This window comes from Bos taurus, chromosome 11, assembly GCF_002263795.3.
Source record: "Bos taurus isolate L1 Dominette 01449 registration number 42190680 breed Hereford chromosome 11, ARS-UCD2.0, whole genome shotgun sequence".
Lineage (NCBI taxonomy): Eukaryota > Metazoa > Chordata > Mammalia > Artiodactyla > Bovidae > Bos > Bos taurus.
Genome location: NC_037338.1, coordinates 73812545 through 73836568, shown reverse-complemented (window position 1 = coordinate 73836568; position 24024 = coordinate 73812545). Strand labels below are relative to the sequence as shown.

Sequence of the window (24024 nt, the reverse complement as noted above, 5' to 3'; positions counted from 1 at the left end):
CTTAAAAAGGAAGGAAATCCTGACACATGTTACAACATGGATGAACCATGAGGACATCATGCTATGTGAAATAAGACAGTCACACCAAGGCAAATAAGATTCTAATTCTATGAGGTATCCAGATATCTAAGGTACTCAAATTCACAGAATCCAGAGGCTCTTGATAAAAGAGGAGTTGATGTTTAATGGATATGTTGTTTCAGATTTGCAAGTTGAGAAAGTTCTGGAGATCTGCTTCACAATAATATAAATATAGTTAACACTACTGAGCTGTGCATTGAAAAGCGGTTAAGATGGTAAATTTTATGTTACCTATATTTTACCATAATGAAAAAAAGAAAACTGATGGATTGTGCTTGGGCAATGTTAGAGTTTAAAAACAGAGGATTTTATGGCAGTACAGTGGTAAACAGAGTGAGAAAAATCCCAAGGGATGGGTGACACTGAGCAGGTCAAAGTCCCAACCACTTATAAGTGATTATTCTCGTAGGATTAAACCTTGAGTATTGCTGTATTAAATAAAGCTATTTCTCCTTACTGCATCATAATCAATCACCACATTTGCTGTTCATGTGACCATCCCTGTCTATCACACACACACAGGAAGTACACATATATATACTCACATGTGTGGGTTTGTGAGTATATGCAAGACCTTCCATCCCCAAAACACACACACACTGAGGCTCAGGCAAACACTTTATCTTATTTCCGGGACTATCTTACATGACACGTGACCCTCGGTACCAGTGCTCTCTGTGCTCCCTCTTTCTTCTCTGGAGAGAGACACTTCCAGGGCCAGCGACCCAAAGCCCAGAAGAGAAGGATACTCTGGGACGTTTAGCCTGAAATGGAGCCAAACAGACAACGCCAAAACCAGAACTGAGCGAAGCTCAAGGGGCTGAGAATCTGGTGTTCCTCAGCTGCGTGGCTTTCAAATTCATCCCAGCAAAATGCAAGACAGAATTAGTGTCAGATGAGCTGTGACCTGAGAACCATAAGAGCCTTCACATTCTAGGCTATCTAAATAGAATAAAAACCAGCTTTTTCTTTTCTGAAAAGGTCAAATTAGATAGACCTGAAATTTTAGGTGTCTGATGGCCCACTTATGAGCAGATTACATCACCATGCCTAGATTTTTTTCCAAATCATTACAGCAAAATGCAAGATAGAATTAATACCAGATGAACTATGATCTAAGAGCCAAAGTATAAGACTTGCATGTTGGAAACAGCTCAAAATTAAAACCTTCCAAATAGGTTCAGCCTCAGGAGACCAAGATACCCAGAATGATCTGATGATATTCCTTTCAAGTGACCAGAACATCAGATTCACCTAAGAATCTATAAAGCAACCTCTTGCCAGTTTCTCCAAATAAGACTCTCCCCAGCACCAAGCACAGAGCCCCACTCATAATTCACATTCAGCAAATACTTGTGGAAGAAAGTGATTTCAATCCAGATCACTTATCAATATCATAAATTCTATAACTTATTTTGGAATATAGCAAAGGCAGTTAATAACTCTCATTGAAAAAAACGAAATTTGGCTCATAAAAAAAGTTGCAAAGACTGAAGCATTTGGTTCGGCACAGGACAGTTAGCCAGAAGCACTCCTGTCACATAAGTCATTTCAATTCCAAATTCATCCATCATTGTAAAAGAAGTGTCAGAAATATGTGCTTAAAACTAAACAACATAAATAAGAAGTTAGACCTGTTTTTTTCATAGGGTTACAGATAGTCTTACATTATCCCTGGTCTGGTGAATTTCTACTAATCTACTTAAAGTCATTATGAATAAGAACAAAACTGGCAGAACTTTCACATTATACTAAAAAGTTTGCAAACACTGAAAGCACCAGATGTTTGATGCATAATTGTCTAAACTTCAAAGAAAAAAAAAATGACAACAAAAAAATAAGCTATGACCTGTATATGAATACAAGTATAGATTCAATATAAGAATAAACTATGTATAGAAAAACAACAGAGGGGACAGGCTTGATTAAATCAAGGTCATGTATGGATGTGAGAGTTGGACTGTGAAGAAGGCTGAGCGCCGAAGAATTGATGCTTTTGAACTGTGGTGTTGGAGAAGACTCTTGAGAGTCCCTTGGACTGCAAGGAGATCCAACCAGTCCATTCTGAAGGAGATCCAACCAGTCCATTCTGAAGGAGATTAGCCCTGGGATTTCTTTGGAAGGAATGATGCTAAAGCTGAAACTCCAGTACTTTGGCCACCTCATGCGAAGAGTTGACTCATTGGAAAAGACTCTGATGCTGGGAGGGATTGGGGGCAGGAGGAGAAGGGGACAACAGAGGATGAGATGGCTGGATGGCATCACTGACTCGATGGACGTGAGTCTGAGTGAACTCTGGGAGTTGGTGATGGACAGGGAGGCCTGGTGTGCTGTGATTCATGGGGTTGCAAAGAGTTGGACATGACTGAGCGACTGGACTGAACTGAACTGAATGCTCATATATATAGATTAAGTCAGTATTAAACAGAAGAGGGGTTAAAATAGGACAATTAAGAGCCATATTAAAGTGTTATTTTAATTAAAATCTAGCAGTTTTTTTAATTGTCTAGGTTAATTCTGTTTTGATAAAGGGTGTGGAGAAAACTGGTTGGTTTAGCTGTTCAAACATGCTACATATTTATATATATAGATAGCAAGAAACAGTAAAAAGGTAGACTGGTTTCTAGGTAACAAACTATCCAAATGCTTTAACAGAAGACGTTACCAAATTAACCTTTACACTTGGGTGGGAAAAAAAACCTGGACCATCAAACCAAAGAATATAATGAGCCTGCAGAAAAAAAGAAAAACGAGAAGCACAAACTGCCCTGAATTTGCAGTTTTTATCAACTTCTTTAAGAGTAGCAGTTGGCAATTTTTTCTGTGCAGAGCCAGATAAAAGGTATTTTTAGGCTTTGAGGGTCATACGATTTCAGTCACAGAGACTCGATTTTGCCACTGTAGGCTGGAAGCAGCCATAGACAATTCGTAAATGAATCAGTGGGCTTCCCTGGTGGCTCAGTGGTAAAGAATCCGCCTGCCAATCCAGAAGGCGCAGGAGACGTGGGTTCGACCCCTGGGTCAGGAGGATCCCTTGGAGAAGGAAATGGCAACCCACTCCAGTATTCTTGCTTGGGAAACGTATGGACAGAGCAGGCTGGCAGGCTACATACAGTTCATGGGGTTGAAAAGAGTTGGACATGATTTAACAACTAAACAACAACAACAAAATTAATTAGCATGGCTGTGTCCCAATAAAAGTTTATTTATGGACTCTGAAATTTGAATTTCATATAACTTTCACAAAATATTCTTCTTTTTATTTCTCTTCAACTATTCATTCAAAAAAAATTTTTTTTAATTCTTAAAAAAACATGGGCCATACAAAAACAGATGACAGGCTAGATTTAGCCTGTGGGCTGTAGTCTGCCGACTGCTGGTTTAAGACAATAGATTAGTCACAGGTTATCCAGTGGGACACCAGTCCTGCCCTTCCCTGCTGGAATTTAGAGGAACAAACCTACCAAGCCAACATCAGAAGTTTTGCTTTCTCTCAGAAACAAATAACCACAAACTCAAATGTAATGGTGATGAACTACTAATTAAAGAAATTAGATATAAGAATTATGTGGTTAGATAATTAGATGCTAAGCATCAGCCAACTGCTTGAATTAGGCTAGCACGAAGTTTATCAGAGACATCAAGGACTAGAAGTTTCACAAAAATGTTCTGACCAAAAGAAACAACTAATTTCTCTCAAAGACTTAGAAGGAAACTTGCTACCGCGCTAATGATAAATAAATTGTTTGAGATTTATTTGAAAAATCTTGTTTACTTAATATTCTCAACTCGCCAGAAAAGAAATACAATGGCCCCACTGAGGAAATAAGCCTGACATCTAGTGGAAGTCTTGGGAACTGCAGGTATGTGACCTATGCTATTTACTGAAGGAAAAACATAAGGGGCAAGGTGTAGATGTTTAGTGTCACTCAATAATTCAATGCATTTTAAACACCTACCATGTTCCAGGCACTATTTTAGGCACTGAGAACTCAGTGAAGAACAAAGAAGACTGCTCCAGTCTTTGTGGAATGTACATTTTTATGACAGGACCTACTTTATTCTGAAAGTTTAGAATATAGTATTTACAGCATCCTAACCTCTTAGAAGCACTTTCAGACACATTATCCTTAAACAATATCCTGAGATAATTAAGATGAGTTGTATTATCACCACTTTACAGAAAAGTAAATTGATGTCTCTTGAGTTTTAGTCTAGTTTTCCTTCATTACACTGCCTCCCTCCTATTTTCCAAGCAACCAAGTTACAGCTACTCAATGTTCTTTCTTGATTCTAAACCTAACCACGGGGTTCAAACACTGGTTGGATTACCATGTTTCTACAGTAACAATTTCTTACTGGGTCAGCATGTTAGAAAACTAGGAAAGAAGAGTAGGCAAGGAGTTTGAGAGCCCCAGACTTTGGTCCCAACTCCAGCACTTTGCCGTTGTGTGATCTCGGGCAGGTCACACAACCTCCTTGATTCTGTTTACTTATATGTAACAGGTTAATGCCATATGCAGTGCAAAGGCTGCTATGAGGGTTAAATGAAGAAAAGTACGTGAAAGAGGTGAACAAAGAGCTCAGAACAGTGGGTGCTCAATAAATATCCAATCTTGAATCTCAAATTTGTGATCTTCTGAGAATCTCTCTCCTATGCCAACAATGAAACATATGCAATTAACATTAAAATAAACTTAATCTCAATTTCTGTTCCAAATTTCCACTGGAGTTTTCATTTTATTTCTCGGCATTTAATGGTAAAACCTAAGTTGTTTTTTTTTTAATGTTTACAAACTTTTCTGCATCTCCATTACCACCATGACTATCCAAACCAGCATCATCTCTCAGCTGGTCCATGAAAAAACAAAACCCTTCAATCTGGGGTAACGTCCCAAGTCTCAGGGGGCCTTTGCCTGCCTCTGTAGCCTTCCTCTTGCTTGCTGTTCTCCTGCCCCCCCTCTGCTGGAAATGCTCCTCCCTTTGCCTTCCATGTACCTAATCTCTATTTATCTTTCAGGCTTCACTGGAAATGTTACTCTTCACAAAACCCTTTCTTAACCTACCAACAAGATGAAGACAGGCCATAAGGGAAAGACATCCTGTTAGAGAATTACTGTATATATTAGGACTAATGTGTGATTTATACAAATTTTATTTCTCAGAGATTTCAAGGTGAGTATCAATTGTCAAAAGGAAGGCACAATTAAAATTGCAACAGAGTCAACAGGAAAATAATAGGGGTGGAACAAATGGCTCTCTGTTTTGAAAAAAATAAACTTAAATTCCTAGCAAAATATCTCATGGCAGCAACATCAAAGAAGGAAAAAAATACAGAAATAAGAAATTTATTAACAGGTATTTTTAAAATTTTGAAGTGAGAACATTAATTTTAAATATAAAATGAAAGCCAGAAAACATACAGAAAAAAATCTGACCATTAAACTAAAACTTCAGTAAGACACTTTATTTTCTACTCTGAGAAGGAGAAATAGAGATACATGCATTCTAACATGCCCCCTCTCTTTCAAAAATTATGAGCAAATAAGCATGCTATGTAAGCAATAACTATAAAGTGTGAATCTACTTGGAGTATACTGGTCATCCAGTCCCTTAGATCCTATTCCCAACTCTCAACCCCCTTGGAAGGCAGCATTCATTCAAACCAGGATGACTGATTAGGAGTAAAACATATATAAACAATCTAACTGAAAATAATACCTACAATGTGTAAAGACTCCTGAAGTGCAAGACAATGATCTTATTCTTCGTCCAAAACAGGACTCTTCTAAATTAATACAGTAAAACAATGATTAAAATAATCATGATCTTATCCAAATAAATATTTTACTGACTTTAAGCTTTTAAATGCAGGAGCTACCCTCATCCTCGAGTGAAGTCGCTCAGTTGTGTCTGACTCTTTGCGACCCCGTGGACTGTAGCCCCCCCAGGCTCCTCCGTCCATGGGATTCTCCAGGCAAGAATACCGGAGTGGCTTGCCTTCATGCAAAACAGCAACCTTTTCCTTTTCCTGATCACAATTCTAAATGTATAGCAGCCCACCCCTCACAGCTTTCTCATCTTTTGAGTTATGTATACTTGTAACTCTTTCCTCAGGAAGCCAGCTAGAAACACTGCATGTTATAAAACTGGTTTCCTCACTGTCATTCAAACTGATTTGTATATAAGGAAAGTACTGTGTGACTACCGCTTGCACCTTGCATAGTACCTGGAAGGTCCTCAATAAATCTGCTAAATGAATGGAAAATTTAAATTTCAGCAAGCAGCAAGAATTGCTATTCACAGGGGATGGGATGATTTGAGCTCTGCAGTGACCTGCAGGGAGGGAAATCTGAGAAAGAGGGGACATATACATACATATAACTTGGAACATAATAAAAATTTGATCTTATACTAAATAAGCATGTCTCAACAATTTGACAGAACTGAATAATAAAGATTTTTCAGACCAAAATGAAATTAAATTAGAAATTAATAACAAAAAGGCAACTAGAAAACCCTCATATATTTGGAAATTAAGACATTCATTATACTTCTCAAAGAAGAAATCCTAACAACTTAGAAAATATTTATAACTAAATAATAAAAAATTACATAACAAAATTTGGACATTACTCAGGGAGTGTTCAGAGAAATGTATAGTCTTAAATGCTTACATTGCGGGAGGGGGGGGACTTGAAATGAGTAAGCTAGTGTGTTAGTCACTCAGTCGTATCCGACTCATTACGACCCTATGACCTGTAGCCTACCAGGCTTCTCTGTCCTTGGAATTCTCCAGGCAAGAAAACTGGAGTGGGTAGCCATTCCTGTCTCCAGGGGATCTTCCTGAAAGAGGGATGGAACCTGGGTCTCCTGCACTGCAGGCAGATTCTTTACCATCTGAGCCACCAGGGAAGCCCAGGAGTAAGCGAACTATATCTTAAAATAAGTTAGGAAAAGAGAAGCAAAATAAACCCAAACAAGCTTTAACAAAAGAAATAATAAAGATAAGAAATAAATGAAAAAATTAAATGTAATACATATAACAAAAGAATAATAAAAACCAAAAGGTGGTCTTCTGGAAGCCTACCAGATTGGACAAACCTATGGCAAGATTTTTCAAGAAAAAAAAAAAATGTGAGAGTAGGGATGAAAAAGATATTAGCACAAATATCACTGATAAAATATTATAAGCTTTGTGACAATAACTTTAAAAATTTAGATGGAATTGACAAATCCCTACAGCTATAAAATGTTCCAAAATGACTTGTAAAGGAATACAAAATGAAAATAGTCTTATAACTGCTTTTTAAAGTGGAATTAACAGTTAAAAAATCTTTCCACAAAGAAGGGTTTAAGCCCAGAAAGCTTCACTGGTAAGTTTTACCAAAAACCAGGAGCAAATAATTCCAATCTTAAACAAGCTCTTCCAAAAAAATAAAAAAAGAGAATGCTCCTCGACTTTCTAAGATAACAAACTGACCAAATTTTATCCTAAAAACAAAACCAAAAAAATCAAGAGAAATAACAGGACAACTTAACTCATAAACATAGAAAAAAAATCTAAACAAAATATTAGTAAGTGAAATCTAGCAGAGTATTAAAAGGAGGGTCAACTTATGTTTAATCCAGGAACGTAGGGTTCTTTCAAAAAATTCATGCAATTCAAAAAAAAATTAATGTAATTCACTATATTAATAGAATAAAGAAACTCAGGCTATCATATTAATGCAGAAAGTCTTTGATAAAATTTGACATCATTCATGACAAAAAGAAAGCACTCTTAGCAAAACAGGAATAAAAGGGAACCTCTTTTATCTGATAAACAGCTCTACAAAAAACCTACATCAAAGAACATACTAAAGTGAATGCTGAAAGCACTAGCTTTGGTATTACTAATAATGCAAGAATGCCTATCAAACCACTTCTATACAACATTGCACTGGAGGAACTAGCCAGCGCAATAAAACGAAAAGAAAAAAGTATGTTTATATTTGAAAGTATAAAGAATGAGAGGGAAGAAAAAAAGCAATCATTATTTGCAGGTGATATAATTATTTATAGAAAAATCCAAAAGAATCTGAGTACAAATTGCTAGAATTACAAGCAAGTTATGCAAGATGACTCTCTAGTGGATTAAAATACAAAAGCAATGTACGTTGCCAGATACCAGCAACAGACTGTTAAGAAACATAATTCAAAAAAGATACCATGTGCACGACTGTACACATTTGCCAAAAACCATTGAATTGTACACTTAAAGTGGGAGCATTTTATTGCATCTAAATTATATCTCAAAATAACTGTAGGAAAAAAAGGCACCATTTGCAACAGCAACAACAAATGCAAAGTACCCGAGAATTAAACATATACAAGACCTTCTGAGGAAAAATTATACAGCTTTACTAAATGGCACAAAAGAATATTCAAATAAGTGGGAAGACATAATGCATTCATGGAATGGGAAGACAATATTGTAAAGATGTCTGTTCTCCCAAATTTGATCTTTAGAGTCAATAAATCTCTGATCAAAATTTTATGAGGGACTCAATAAGCTGATTCTCAAATTTATATGAAAGAGCAAAGGGCAAAGAATAGACAAGACATCCCTAAAAAAGAAGATGACTTAATCCCTTACAGTAATTAAGATAGCATGATATTGGCATAGTGATAGACATTTCGACCAAAGGAACAGAATAAAGAGCCCAGAAATCAGACGTACGTATTTGGAAACTTCATTTATGACAATGATGGCCTTGTAGTTACGTGGGGAAATGATAGATTATCCAACAAATGGCCTTGAGACAAGTTATTCAAATGCAAAGAGAGAAAGAGAATTGGATATTCTACATCACACTACACACTAAAAATCTGTTCCAGATGAATTAAAGATATATATAAAAGGGACATCTTTAAAACTTAAAAACAGAGAAAAAAAATCACTACAGTGTTGGAGCAGGCAAGATTCTTTTTTTAATTCAAATAAAAAACACTAACCTAAAAGAGAAAAGGCTAAGAAATTTAATCAAACAATGGGTTACACACAATAGGTAAAATCCACTATGAAACACAGTGGGAGAAAAGTGTATTTATTTTCCCCAGGAAGAAGAAAACAATGGAACACTGAAGGAAAAACCACTGCAAAAACAGTACAAGAAAGTCAGTCCAGCTATAAAGCCAACAGGCACACTTTTGAGCAATCCGTGGTAAGAAAGAGGATCCCACTGAGCTCCAACGACAGCAATGGCACAGGGACCCTGACATTGGACTAAACACAACGGTACCCAGGGTGACAGCACACAGCTCCACTCGGTCACGAATGGAATTAACTAAAAATGCTGTTATTAGGTTTTCAACTTTTAGACTGAGCCCTTAATAAATCTCAGAAGACTCAGTCATGATCACAGGAGAACAGAACCATTACCAGCTTTGACAATTAAAAGTAATGGCAGAGATGACAGAAGTTAGGAGGCAAAAGAAGGGAGAAGGGGACAGAAGTTACATAGGGGAAGTCAAAAGAAGTTATAAGAAATAGAAGTTTAAGAACTACATTCAAGATTACAGAGGTAAATAATTTTTTAAATGGTGATAGAATAATGAAAAGCTGGGACGGGTTGATGTGCAGAGCTATAAATGAGGTTGGTCCTCTATACCACGGAAGGAATTCAACATGTCCAAAAGGGATAAGCCAAGAAATGGTGCTCTGAATACATTATTTAGCGCTATGGAGGTATCCATTAGGACTCGTTCTGGTCCGTGGCCTGTGAGGAACCGGGCTGCGTGGCAGGTGAGCCAACAAAGCTTCATCTGTATTTACAGCCTCTCCCCATCACTTGCCTTACATCCTGAGCTCCCTCCTGCCAGGTCAGCAGCAGTATTAGATTCTCATAGGAGCACAAACCCTCTGTGAACTGTGCGTGTGAGGGATCTGAGTGCAGGAAAGTAAGATCAGGGCTCCCACTGACTCCGAATGATGGGGAGCTGTGTAATTATTCCATTATGTATCACAATGCAGTAATAATAAAGTTCACAATAAATATAATGCACATGAATCATTTCAAAACCATGCCCACTCCACCCTCCACCTCGTCCCGTGGAAAAATGGTCTTCCATGAAACTGGTCCCTGTACAGTCTGTGTTTTCCAATTTTCTCTCAATAGGAAAAGAACAAATGAGGTTGATTTTCATTTTCATGTTGTCTAAATTAACTTTAAAATCTCAGTGGTCATTAATTGTTGCAGAGAAAAGATCCTTACTGCTGAAAAGAACACAAATAACAAAGGTACCCTTGTTAAACCCAGTATAATAATTACACGTAATGTGTTAATTTTCTGATGGAGACTCCTGTATTACTTAGGCTTCAGGGCTCAGGAGCTAGGTTTCCATGTAGATATTATGGTGATTTAAGGTGCTGAAAGCCTGAAGTATTAAGATCCCCAAAAGTAAAGTAAAAAACACAAGGTTAAACATTCATGTTAGCTGATCCAGTTCTGACCCAAAAGAATTCAGTAAGGTATCCATTTCAGTATAATGCACATCTGACTCCAGGTATATACTTACACTATATTTGCAAGGTCAAGTGGTTTCTCTGGTTGCTCAGGAAAAACAGGATGCGGGGGTTCTCTGGTGGGTACACACCCCAAGGATTTACTAATTGCATGGCTCAGCTTCTTTGCAGGGGATTTCTGTGTCAAAGCAGAAAATAAGGAAATAGGAATTGAATTTTCAAAAGAACGAAAAAGAATGTTAACTTAATGACAAGAGCTGTTGAAAATATCTTTTCAAATACATGCTAATCTGCATTATGGTGAACACTCCTGAGCCTTGCAGAAAGGAATCTACAGCTGTTCCAAGCCCGTTTGTGGCCCTTCGTTTCTGCCTCCCGCATTCCCACTATGCAGTCACACTACCCCGCTAGTGTTAACGTTCCTTTTGAACATGTCTATGTGCCCTTTGTGGGAACTGCTTCTTTTATTGCTTCTGGATTATTCTGGTAAGATGCTCTAGTTAATTCCCTGGTCAGAGTCAGAAATTTTTCTGGACTAAAATACTAAAAGGTTATGGGAATGCTGAGCTCATAACCCTTGAATGTTAGCAAATTAGCTGACCAACCCATATCCCCAGAGATATTAAGAGACTATCCTCCAAATGAATGTGAAACAGAACACTTGGTGTTAAGGGGCTGGCCGTGGACACAGACACAAGCGAGTGCAATCAGCATCAGATCCGTGACTCTAAATCATGACATGCCGAAGGTACAGAAGTAAGTTGGCATACTAATACATTTCTTGGGAAGGCAGAGCAATACACAGCAAATCCGAAGACGAGCAGGCCTAAGTGTGATAGTAAATACGAACAAGAGTAAACAGTATGCCACGACTAAGGTATGTAGAATATGAAACCCATATTTAAAGGAAGTTCTTTATAAACTTACTTTATTGTCCACTCAATTCCCTTTAAATAATACTGTTGTCTGAGATTTTCCTGGCAGGATACTAGTTGCAAAAAAAGTTTAAATATTTAATTCTTCTGCCTCTGCAGTGTGTTACCATATGTACCACTTTAACTGGAAAACAGAATTTGTTTGCAGCTGTGTCTCATCAGTAGCACATCTCCACTTAATTTAATATCCTGCCTGCATTATTTTTATTTATTTATTTAGCCACACTGTACAGCCTGCGGGATCTTAGTTTCCTGAACAAGGATCAAACTGCCCTTGGTAGTGAAAGTGCAAGAGTCCTGATCCATAGACTACCAAGGAATTCCCAGCCTGAATGTATTTTAACATGCATACATGTGTGCTATGTTGCTTCAGTCGTGTCTGACTCTTTGCAACCCCATGGACTGTAGCCCGCCAGGCTCTGTCCATGCGATTCTCCAGGCAAGAATACTAGAGTGGGTTGCCATGCCCTCCTCCAGGGGATCTTCCTGATTCTTTTCTGCTGAGTCACCTTGGGAGCCGGTATTTTAACATAAAATAAGCCACAATCTATTTACATAAAATAAGCCAAAATCTATTTACCTTTAAGAATATATAGGGAAAGTTACTTAATACCTTGTTTATAACAGACTCCTTGAGCCTCCTTGAACACATTAAATTCTGGGGAAAAATATCTATATGCAATCAAATTTCCTGAAAATTATATGAAGTTAAACAAAGCAGAAATTCTGAACTTCCCCACAACTGCTCTCTCTGCCCAATGAGTAGCTATACGTATCCTGACTCCCCCTTCTCTGCTCCATCTGTTACGCTGCCCTAGACATCATGCAGTCTTCTGCTTGAAACCTTTCGAAGGCTAACAGTCATTTATAGACTAAGATATAAAGACATGCCATCCTATTCCCACACAGGCACTTTCATATCTGGCTCCACTCTCTGTCCTCACCTTTCACCCCACATCAGCATGAACAAGCTGTTCAGTTAATCTGTACCTTGGCCCGCGTCTTTCTAAGATCTCCCTTTCCCAATCTACTTCGTTGTAAATTTTCAGCTCATTTCTCAAGACTGCTTGTTTGCAAGTATCCCTTTCTCTCTGAAGACCTCCCTCACCGCTCACTAAGTCGGCGCCCACTCTTCCAAGTTACCCATTTGACAAGTACACATGTCCACTGTTGCACTGTTCCAATACTACACTGCACTTGCCTATCTGTTAGGCTAGTGCTTTTGAAGGATAGGATCTACATTTTATTTATCTGTGTATTTCCAGAACCCGACCTACAAGAGAAGATGTTATCTGAAATTGTTTGCTTAGATGAATTTTCTAGATTGCTTTTTCCTGACTAAACCACAGAAGCTTAATTTTTTTTTAGAGTTATGATATGAGTAGGGGACCATCAGAGGACACCAGAGATATCTTAACTCACCTTTACAACTAAACACTATGCCTGTAATCCATGGATTTATTCTGTGATTTTTTTTTGCTACATCTGAGAACCCCCTGGGCCAGTAATTCATGCACTCTATGTGAGATGGGATATCACATAGCCTATGTTAGTTGCATCCTGAGTAATAACAGCCATGAAACCACAGGTTTCATGTGCATATTTTACAATAAACATTAAAATAAGACTGCTAAAATGAAAAATGTTTCCCTTCCCACCACTTAATATTCTCTAGCAGCGTGCTTGTTGTACTTTCAAAAACACTGCTCCAAGTCAAGGTTTAAGGTTAGATACCAGTTCAAGTTTCAAAAATATAGATAGAAGATTAAATCAATACAGCAAAGCCAATTCCAAACAGAGTACATCAAGAGATGCTTGATGTGTATGGGAAGGAGATAAAGACTGGAAATAAACATATATATGTATATATTAAAAAGCAAAGATATCACTCTGTCAACAAAGGTCTGTATAGTCAAAGCTATGGTTTTTCCAATAGTCATGTATGGATGTGAGAGCTGGACCATAAAGAAGGCTAAGCACCAAATGCTTTCAAACTGTGGTGCTGGAGAAGACTTTTAAGAGTCCCTTGGACAGCATGGAGATCAAATCAGTCAATCCTAAAGGAAATCAACCCTGGATATTCATTGGAAAGACTGATGCTGAAGCTGAAACTCCGATACTTTGGTCACCTGATGTGAAGAGCCGACTCATCAGAAAAGACCCTGATGCTGGCAAAGATTGAGGGCAGGAGGAGAAGGGGGAGACAGAGGATGATATGGTTGGATGGCATCACCAATTCAATGGACGTGAATTTGAGCAAACTCCGGGAGATGGTGGGTGTGTGTTCTCAGTCGCTCAGTCGTGTTCGCCTCTTTGCGACCCCATGGACTGCAGCCTGCCAGGCTCCTCTGTCCATGAGTATTCTCCAGGCAAGAATCCTGGAGTAGGTTGCCATTTCCTACTCCAGGGGATCTTCCTGACACAGGGATCGAACTCATGTCTCAGGTGACTCCTGCATTGGCAGGTGGGCTCTCTACCACTACACTACCTGGGAAGGCCAACACTTTGAATTAAATTGTAAATTAAGGTAAATAAACGACTTCCTTAAGAATATCTTAAAGAGTGAATTATAATATGGCCATGAAGTGATTTCCCTGTGGAGTCTGATTAGGAAACTAAGATTAACAAAGCCTGTGAGCAAAACTTTGAAAACTGGAAAAAAAAAAAAAAAAGTTTGAAAACTACCATTACTATAATTGCCAAGACAGAGACATTACCTCTTCTGACTACTTGGCCCCTAGTACAATGTCCAGGACTTGGCAGTCAGTCACTAAATATTTATAGAAGTACAGGGGGTGAGGGAGGAAGAAAAGCAATCCAGGTGTAGGGACTGGTGACCCCCACACTTCATTTAAGCTCCAGGCCCGGGAAGTTCTGACAGTTTTTTATACCTTTTCCCTCAGTTGAACCCTAACACTGATACAGGGGGAGGCCTTAACCTAGAAAATTAAATCTCCTCCAAACACTCTTAGGTGATGATTTTCAATCTTCGTGCATTTTCAATACTTTAATCCACTTTACCTAATTTCAAAACATTTCCCATCATCTCTTAAAAATATTACCGGTTACATTTTTTTAAAATACATCAAAACCATATAAAATGGCTGTGTATGCTCTAAAATGTGAAATACCCATCTACCCCCTATCTTACAGTCTGAAAACAGACCATTACCATCACTTGGGAGCCTGGCTGTGAGCCCTCATCTAAGACAGCCCATTCCCACCACACCTGCTCCTTTCTTGGTTATCAGTATCCTGGATTCTGTACTGTTTGCTTGATTTTACTATTTCAGCAATTATGTATTATAAAAAATGCATGATTTAATACATGCTTAAAAACCTATATAGGCTTACATATATATTTTTATGCAACTTCTTTTACTCAAAATTATGTTACAATTGATCTGTAATTCATTCTTTTTTTTAACTGTTTGATTATACGTTGCTCAATTACATCATAATCTATATAGCCATTCCAGTGTTGATGAACATTTGGGTTTTTCCATTTTTTTCCCTCTCCGTCACAATGCTGCTGTAAAACTTTCTTGTCCATGTCTCCTGGTGACCATGTGAAAGAATTTCCTAAGAGTTATTCCAAAGAATTATTGGGTCATAAGTTATACACATTCAATTTTACTTGGCACTGCCAACTTGCTTTTATAAAGTGGTTACGCTAATTTCCTCTCTCATCAGCTGTGTAAGAGATTCTCTCTACATTAATGTCAACCCTTGTTACAGTTAGACATTCTAACATTCACCAATCTGGTAGGTGATAAATGTTATTGTGGTTTTAATTTGCAATTCCTTCTTACTAGAAAGACTGAGCATCTTTTCCCATGTTTATGAGCCACTGTGGTTCTTCTGTGAAATGCTTGTTCCTGTCTCTGCAATAGTGTTTCACTTACTGATTTGTAAGAGTCTTTCTCTTAATGATTTCTAAGAGTCTTTCTCTTACTGATTTCTAAGAGTTTTTTTTATATGTTTTGTATTTTAACCTTACAGAAGGTATATCTTACAAACAACTTTCATGTAAGGTTTCTTTTTCATTCTGTTGTTCTTGATGATTGGTCATCTTAAAATATACAGCAGCCCCAATTTATTAATCTTTCTTTCATATTTTGTGCCTTTTGTATTTTATGAAATATGCCCCTCCCTGAGGTCATAAAGGTATCCTGCCAGATTGTCTTCATTATTTTATAGTTATTATCTTTCATTTTTAGATTTGAATCTTCTTAGAACTGATTTTTTTATATGTATAAGGAAATAATCCAATATGGATAATCAATTGCCTCAGGATCATTTAATAAACAACCCATTCTTCTCCTACAAGACAGATACTCTATTTCTGAACTTATACCAGTCTCAAGATAATTTAGCAGTTACACTTCCACTTCTCTTTTCATGAAGTACCAGCGCCTCAAACTTTGCTTCCTCATTAGGAGAGTCTTCATTTTTCTTGACCCTTCACACTTCCACTTAAATTTTACCATCAGTCATTTATCACACACACACACACACACACACACACACACACACACACGAAACCCTGCTGGGATTCTGATGGAAACCGATTGAATATATAGACATTTCTGGGGAGAACTGACATCCTCACATACTGAACATTCCTTTCTGTGAACCGCTTGTGGTATCTTAGTTCCCCAACCAGGGATTGAACTTGGGCCCTCAGCAATGAGAACACAGAGTCCTAATCACTGGATTGCCAGCAAACTTCCATAAGCCTTTTTAAATTTCTTCAAATAAAGTTATAGATTTTTGCTCACAAAGGATGTATGTATCTGTTATTTATTTCCAGTTACAGAAAGATTTTTGCATATCTATTTTGCATATTTTACACATCTAGCTCTATTTTTAAAAATTTTGGTAAAACATACATAAAATTTACCGTCTTGACCATTTTTAAATATACGGTTAAACAGTGTTAAGTATACTGGTCGTTTATAAATCATCTTTGGAGAATTATCTATTCAATTCCTTTACCCATTTTTTAATGGGTTGTTTGCTTTATTTTTTGTTCTTAAGTTACAGGAGTTCTTTATACAATCTGGATATGAGCCCCTTATCAAATATATCATATATAAATATCTCCTCCCTTTCTACAGTTTGCCTTTTCACTATGTTGATGTGTCCTCTGATACACAGGAGTTTTTAATTTTGATGTAGTCTAATTTATCTATTTTCACTTTTATTGTCCCTGTTCTATTCTAATGATTTATTTGGAGATTCTTCCAGTCCTTCTGTATTGACAGTCACCATTAAATAACAGTAACTTGTTTCCTTTCAATTAAAATGTCTTTTATCTGTTTTCCTTGTTTTCTATGCTGCTTAGGACCTCCAAGAAAATGTTGAATAGAAGTGATAGTAAGCTTACTTGTTTTGTTTTCAATCTTAAAACAAATACTCTTGGTATTTCATCAGTAAATATAATGGATGCTGCTGCTGCTGCTAAGTCGCTTCAGTCGTGTCCGACTCTGTGCGACCCCGTAGACCGCAGCCCACCAGGCTCCCCCGTCCCTGGGATTCTCCAGGCAAGAACACTGGAGTGGGTTGCCATTTCCTTCTCCAATGCATGAAAGTGAAGACTGAAAGTGAAGTCGATCAGTCGTGTCCGACTCTTAGCGACCCCATGGACTGCAGCCCACCACGCTCCTCCATCCATGGGATTTTTCCAGGCAAGAGTACTGGAGTGGGGTGCCATTGCCTTCTCCAATATAATGGATACTATGTTTTTATAAATATACTATATTAGGTTAAGGGAATTCTCCTACCCCTAGATTACTAAGGTATAATGTGTGTAAATGTTTAAATTATTAATGAATATGGGATCTTAATAACTATTTATTGATTATACAGATTTAATCCATCAATCTATGAAATGATTAAATTATAATAATCTATCTCTTGTTGTTGTTTAATCGCTCAGTCATATCTTTTGAGACCCTATGGGCTGTAGCCTGCCAGTCTCCTCTGTAGTGAGTTGCCATTTCCTGCCATTTCCTGCTCCAGGGGATCTTCCCAACGTAGGGATCGAACCCCCATCTCTTTCTTGGCAGGCAGATTCTTTGCCACTGAGCCACCTGGGAAGCCTATCTTTAAATGTTGTAATAAAACAAGAGTGGTCATGACTCTTGGATACACTAAAGAGATAAGTTTCATATTTTGTTTAGGCTTTCATTTGTGTTCATTAGGATAGCCTGTAATTTTCCTTTCTTGTCCTCATAACGTTTTGGTACCAAGGTAATTCTAGCCTTAAAAATGAAATCAGAATGCTCATTATTTTTTTTCTAGACTTTGGGAAATTTTTGTAACACTGAATTCTTTTCTTTGAAAGTTGAAACTTAGGTAAAGTTGTTCAGGCCTGGTTGTTTCCTTTGTATAAATATTTTAAGCTACTAATTCAAATTATTTGATGATTATACTAATATTTACAGTTTTTATTCTATCTTGAATCCGTTTTAGAAAGCAAGGTTGTTTAGTAGTTGCATATTCATGCTGTTGTATATATATAGCTGTTGATTTCATCTTTTTATCTTTTGTAAATTTTACCTCTGGTGAAGATTTTTTTACTGTAATAAAATATACATAACATAAAATACATCACTTTAATCTCTCATAAAATGAAATCTATGAGATCTATTTTGCCCTGAAATCTATTTTCTGAGGTTAATAAAGTTTCGCCATTTTTTTTGGTGAGTTCTTAGCTTGGTGTGTCTTTTTTTTTTCTTCTTTCTTACTGAGATATATAGACATACAGCACTGTGTAAGTTTAAGATGTAGAGCATAATGATTTGACTTACATACATCATTAATTGATTATCACAATAAGTTTAGTGAACATTTATCACCTCATATAGATACAAAATAAAAGAAAATGTTTTTTCCTTGTAATGTGAATGTACAGCATTTACTCTCTTAACAACTTTCATATATAACATAAGCAGTGCTAATTTTTTGGAGAAGGAAATGGCAACCCACTCCAGTATTCTTGCCTGGAGAATCCCAGGGACAGAGGAGCCTAGTGGGCTGCCATCTATGGGGTTGCACAGAGTCGGACACGACTTAAGTGACTTAGCAGCAGCAGCAGTGTTAATTTTCTGCTTTTTTTATCCTTAACTTTCAACTTCGTGTATATGTTTTTTATATTTTTGCTGTTTCTTGTAAATAGCATACAGCCAAATTTTTAAAAAATATCCACTTGACAATCGTTGCCTTTTATCTGAAAATTTTAGTTAGTTCACAGACTACTAATATATTTGGATTTGTTTCTATAGCTTGTTATTATTTTAGTTTCTTCCTTTTATTTTTGTCCTTAATTACTTTTTAGGTTTTATCTTTCTCATTTTGTTTTCCTTATTTGGGCAATTATATACTTTTTGAGCAGACTCTTCTGGTGGTTGCTTTTTTTCCTTTGTCTGAAACGAAGTAATGTTTACTGAGAATTTAGTGTCACGTTATCTAAGAGGGGCTTTGCACACATTCAGAGGCTCATTTAACCCTCCCTATGTTTTATGAATTAGATATTAACAGTCTCAATATCATAGGTACAGAAACTATAGTTCATATAAATCGGCCTGTCTTACTATTTTCACAGTACAACACAGCCAAGTAAACTTAGAGAACATACAAAGGATCAGAGAGGTCCCCAGGGGCAGTGGGACTTCCTTGCAAAAAGTCAGAAGCAGACTGGGGACGCAAGTACTACGCTGGGGACCGGGAAGAGGGCACTTGGCTGAGTAGAGGTGGGGACACCTCCAACTGAGGGCAGCTGCAAGGACATAGATAACTGTGGACCAGGCACTAAGATATTCTGAAATTTTTTGAGCTCAGATGACTATATTCTCAACCAGCCTCAAGCTAATTTCTTGCACAGCACAGTCTTCATCTCAGGGTACTTGACTACAGACCCTGACACTTGGGAGCACTTCAGCCTAATGAAAAAGTTCAGGATTGATGTCTTGGAGGCCATTCCTGTCCGTTCACTTCAAATTACTCTGAATACATCATCCTGAGCCACCACTGGTGGGGATTCAGGCAGAAACATAAGCCTCCTCAGAGAAGTCAGAGACCTCCTCTAAGCAATTTAACATGAACATTTTACACAACCTTAGTCAGTATCTGTACTCTCATCTTGTAACTTAAAATCCTTTAATTCTAACCATGCTTCAACTATATTCATAGCATTGATTAGTACTTCAGCTGCATCTTATTTTCAGACCAATAAAATTATTAGTCATTATTATTTTACACACAGTGCTTATTTAAATTTACTCACATTTACTAACTCTGCTGTGTACCATTTCTTTCTTATTGGTTCAATTTATATTTCCCCCAAAGCACATCTTTTGTTAGTTCCCTTAGCAACAGTCTATTGGTGGCAAACCCACTGAGAACTTTTCTGAAAATATATATTCTTTCTTTGCTCTTAAACAGACTTGCTAGGTATGGAATTCTAGGTTGATCTTTCACTCTATCCTTCAAATTCTTCAATGGACTTTCACATTTTCCATTTTCCAGTATCTGTGTTCAGTATTCTCTATCCTGGTTAATTTGCTCAGACTTATTTTCCATTTCCTAATTTTTGCTGTTGCTGCTGCTAAGCTATTTAACCCCTCCACTGAGTCTAACCTTATTATTTTTTATTTCTAGAAGTTCAGTTTGTTCCTTTGTCATAGACTTATTCCTTTTTCAAATGTCACTATTTGTAAACTTTTTTCCTTAATTTTTAAGATGTACAATTTTCTAAAGTCCTTGGCACACTTAAGGTACGATATGTTGTCCTCGCTGATTCTCCTTCACAGCAGATCGCTTTATAACAGAGTTTGCAATATTTGAAAATGAGCTCACCTTTAGTGGGGACTGTTTTTTTGTAGGGGAATCTTACTTGTACTCTCTCTGGGCCAGAGGAGTAATTTGAGCCCCTCTTTCACAAGGAGGAAGCCCTTCTAAAATTTTAAACTTTACAAAAGCACCAGTTCTACTCACCTTGAGTAGACCCAGGTAGATTTTCTGTACCTCAGAGGCACTAATAACCCCAACCACTAGCCTCACTATCCAATCTAATAAATCCTGGGGATATCACAATTTGGGATTTAATTTTTGATAGCCAAGAATTTCTCTGACTTTTCTTCAAGTTGAATTCTGCATTTCAGTTTTGTTATTATTTTTCATCCTGCATGCATATTTTTCACTGGGGATGGAAGGCTATAGTTAGCTTCTAATTCCCTCTTTGCTCTCCTTAACCACAAATTCCAAGTTGCTATTTTTGTTGATTTAAGTCACAACTTACTAAAAATCATCATATATCTTACAACCAATATTTATCTACATTCAGCATTGTTTTTCTGATTTCTCTGCTTTTTTTTTTTCTCTTAAATCCCATTACTCCCTTCTTTGTTCATTTATTTTCTTTCTGCAATGCATCTTTAAATAGTTCTTTTAGCAAAGGGCTTTCAAAGTCCTTAAATTCTGAAAACGTTATTATAGCATCCATGCTGTTGAAGGACAGTTTGGATGAGAATACAATTTTAATTTCAAATTTATTTTCCTCAGCCACTTGAAGACATTCTGCTGTTATTTCTTAAAACCAGTGATTAATCTAGTATCATTTGGATTTCTTTTCCCCCCACTTCATGCACTATGTGGACTTTTAGTTCCCCAACTAGGGATGAAATCCAGTTCAGTTCAGTTCAGTTCAGTTCAGTTGCTCAGTCGTGTCTGACTCTTTGCGACCCCATGGACTGCAGCACGCCACACCTTCTTGTCCATCACCAACTCCTGGAGTTTACTTAAACACATGTCCACTGAGCCAGTGATACCATCCAATGATCTCATCCTCTGTTGTCCCCATCTCCTCCCGCCTTCAATCTTTCCCAGCATCAGGATCTTTTCAAATGAGTCAGTTCTTCGCATCAGGTGTCAAAGTATTGGAGTTTCAGCTTCAGCATCAGTCCTTCCAGGCCCCTTGCATTGGAAGTGCAGAGTCTTACCACTGGACTGTCAGGGAAGTCCCTGGATTCTTTACATTTTCTTTTTAAATTTTCTTTCCTTCTTTATTTTTGGTTGTGTTGAGTCTTCGTTGCTGCGTGTGGTCTTTATGTAGTTGTGGCATGGCTTCTCTTGTTGAGGAGCATGCACTTTAAGATTTTGAGAACTTTTTTCTTAATCACACTTTTTATTAGTATTTTCTCTATATACGTCTACCTCTACATTGGCTTTTTGCAATTTTGTGGGATTTGGTTTTTTTTTTCCCCTTTCCTTTTTTTGTATTGTTTTTCTTATTGTTCTTTTCTTGGCGTAGTTATTCTTTACTATATCTAAATCTTTTAAAATACTTCTATTTAACTCTGCATTTCTGTTTTTTTTCTTTTTTTCCCCCACCATGTTGGTGTGTTTTCTTTCTTTGCTTTATTCCTCAGCTGGCTCTCTGCTTTGGTCTTGTTTTCTGTTTCATGTTTCAGTTAGTGTTGTTTTTCATTGGTTGGCATTATTTTTTATTTCCTTTGTTCACCAGGTCACTCTCTGTACTCTTCTTTGGACTGTTTTGGTTTTGTTTGTGTGTGTGTATATATTTCTTTGCTTTTGTTACTATTCAACTGCTATTGCATTTGCCATTTGTGTAGGGTTCTTTTTTTTTTTCCTAGTTTTTTGTTTTTTATTTGTTAGTTTTAATCCTCTTTATCCCCTTGATAAATGGCTTGTGGGATCTTGGTTCCCTGATTGTAGATCAGGCCTGAGAATCTGAGGAAGCACTGAGTCCAGGACACTAGACTGCCAGAGAACCCCTGATCCTAGAGTAGTAATTAGTGAGAACTCCCTCGAAGGCCTCTACCTGCATCCAAGACCCAACATCACCCAATGGTCAGCAGCACCCAGCGCAGGACGCCTCACCCAAACAACAAGCAAGACAAGAATACAAACCCAACCATCAATGACAGATTTCCCACAGACACCCTAATACCTACCACCTCACACAATCCTGCCCATCAGCGGGGAGGAAAGCTCACCTCCTCCCACCAGAATGCAGGCACAAGTCCCTCCCCACACAAAGCCTACACAAACCACTGGACTAACATCACCAACAGAGGGCAGAGACCAAGAACAAAAGGGACTAAGACCCCACAGCCTGGGGAAGGATGACCTCAAACACAGTAAGATAAAATGGAAAGACAGAGAAATATTGTATACATGAAGGAACAAGGTAAAAACCCACAAGACCAAATAAATGAAGAGGAAATAGGCAAATGACCTTCAAAAGAATTTAGAGTAATGATAATAAAGATGACCAAAATCTTGAAAATAGAATGAAGAAAATGCAAGAACCATTTTAACATATTTAAGAAGGACCTAGAAGAAATAACAAATAAACAAACAATGCCAAATAATGCAATTACTGAAATTTAAAATACTCTAGAAGGAATCAGTAGCAGAATAACTGAGGTAGAAGAACAGATACGTGAACTGGAAGATACAATGGTGGAAATAATTGCTAAACAGCAGAATAAAGAAAAAAGAATGAAAAGAATTGAGGATAGTCTCAGAGACCTCTGGGACAATATTAAATGCACCAGCATTTGAATTATAGGGGTCCCAGAAAAAGCAAAAGAGAATCAGAAAATTTTTGAAGAGATTATAGTTGAAAACTTCCCTAATATGGGAAAGGAAATAGTCAATCAAGTCCAAGAAATGCAGAGAGTCCTATATAGAATAAACTCAAGGAGAACCACACTGAGACACATATTAATCAAACTGACAAAAATTAAACACAAAGAAAAAAATACTGAGAGCAGCAAAGGAAAAACAAGTAACATACAAGGGAAACCCCATACAGTTAACAGCAGACATTTCAACAGAAACTCTGCAGACCAGAGGGAATGGCAGGATGTATTTAAAGTAAAGAAAGGGGAAAAATCTACAGCCAAGATTACTCTGCCCAGCAGAGTCTCAAAATTGATGGAGACATCAAAAACTGTACAAACAAAGAAAAGTTAAGAAAATTTAGCATCACCAAACGAGCTTTACAACAAATGCTAAAATGACTTCTATAGGCTGGAAACATAAGAAAAGGAAAAGACCTATAAAAACAAACCAAAAACAATTAAGAAAATCCCAACAGGAACATATATATCAATAATTACTTTAAATATAAATGGATTAAACTCTCCTACTAAAAGACTGACTGGCTGAATGGATATAAAAACAAACAAAAACATATATGCTGTCTATAGACACTTATCTCTTGATGCTGGGTTCCAGGAAAATTTCTTGCCCTGATCTTTCAGTTCAATAATCTGTTCTTTAGCTATATCCAGTTTGCTCTGCAGCCCATCTAGTGAGTTTGTTCAACAACTGTATTCTTCATTTTCGTTATTATTTATAGTTTCATAACTTCTACTTCTTGTATTAAGCATGAAAGTCTATCCTTGGTCCTCAAAGGAAATTAGACTGACCTATTTTTAAAGTTTCTTTCTGACTGTTCTAACCCAC

General features: G+C 37.2%; 1 protein-coding gene across 14 annotated transcripts in view; it reads right to left on the bottom strand.

Moving 5' to 3' along the window:
* Window positions 1-24024, bottom strand: part of DTNB (dystrobrevin beta) — a 241753-nt gene that overhangs the window by 106848 nt on the left and 110881 nt on the right. For all 14 annotated transcript variants that reach the window (XM_005213006.5, XM_059891335.1, XM_024998836.2 and 11 more), the window contains one exon: window positions 10642-10766. In XM_005213006.5, the coding sequence (XP_005213063.1) occupies window positions 10642-10766 (125 nt within the window). The remainder of the gene's footprint in view (window positions 1-10641; window positions 10767-24024) is intronic.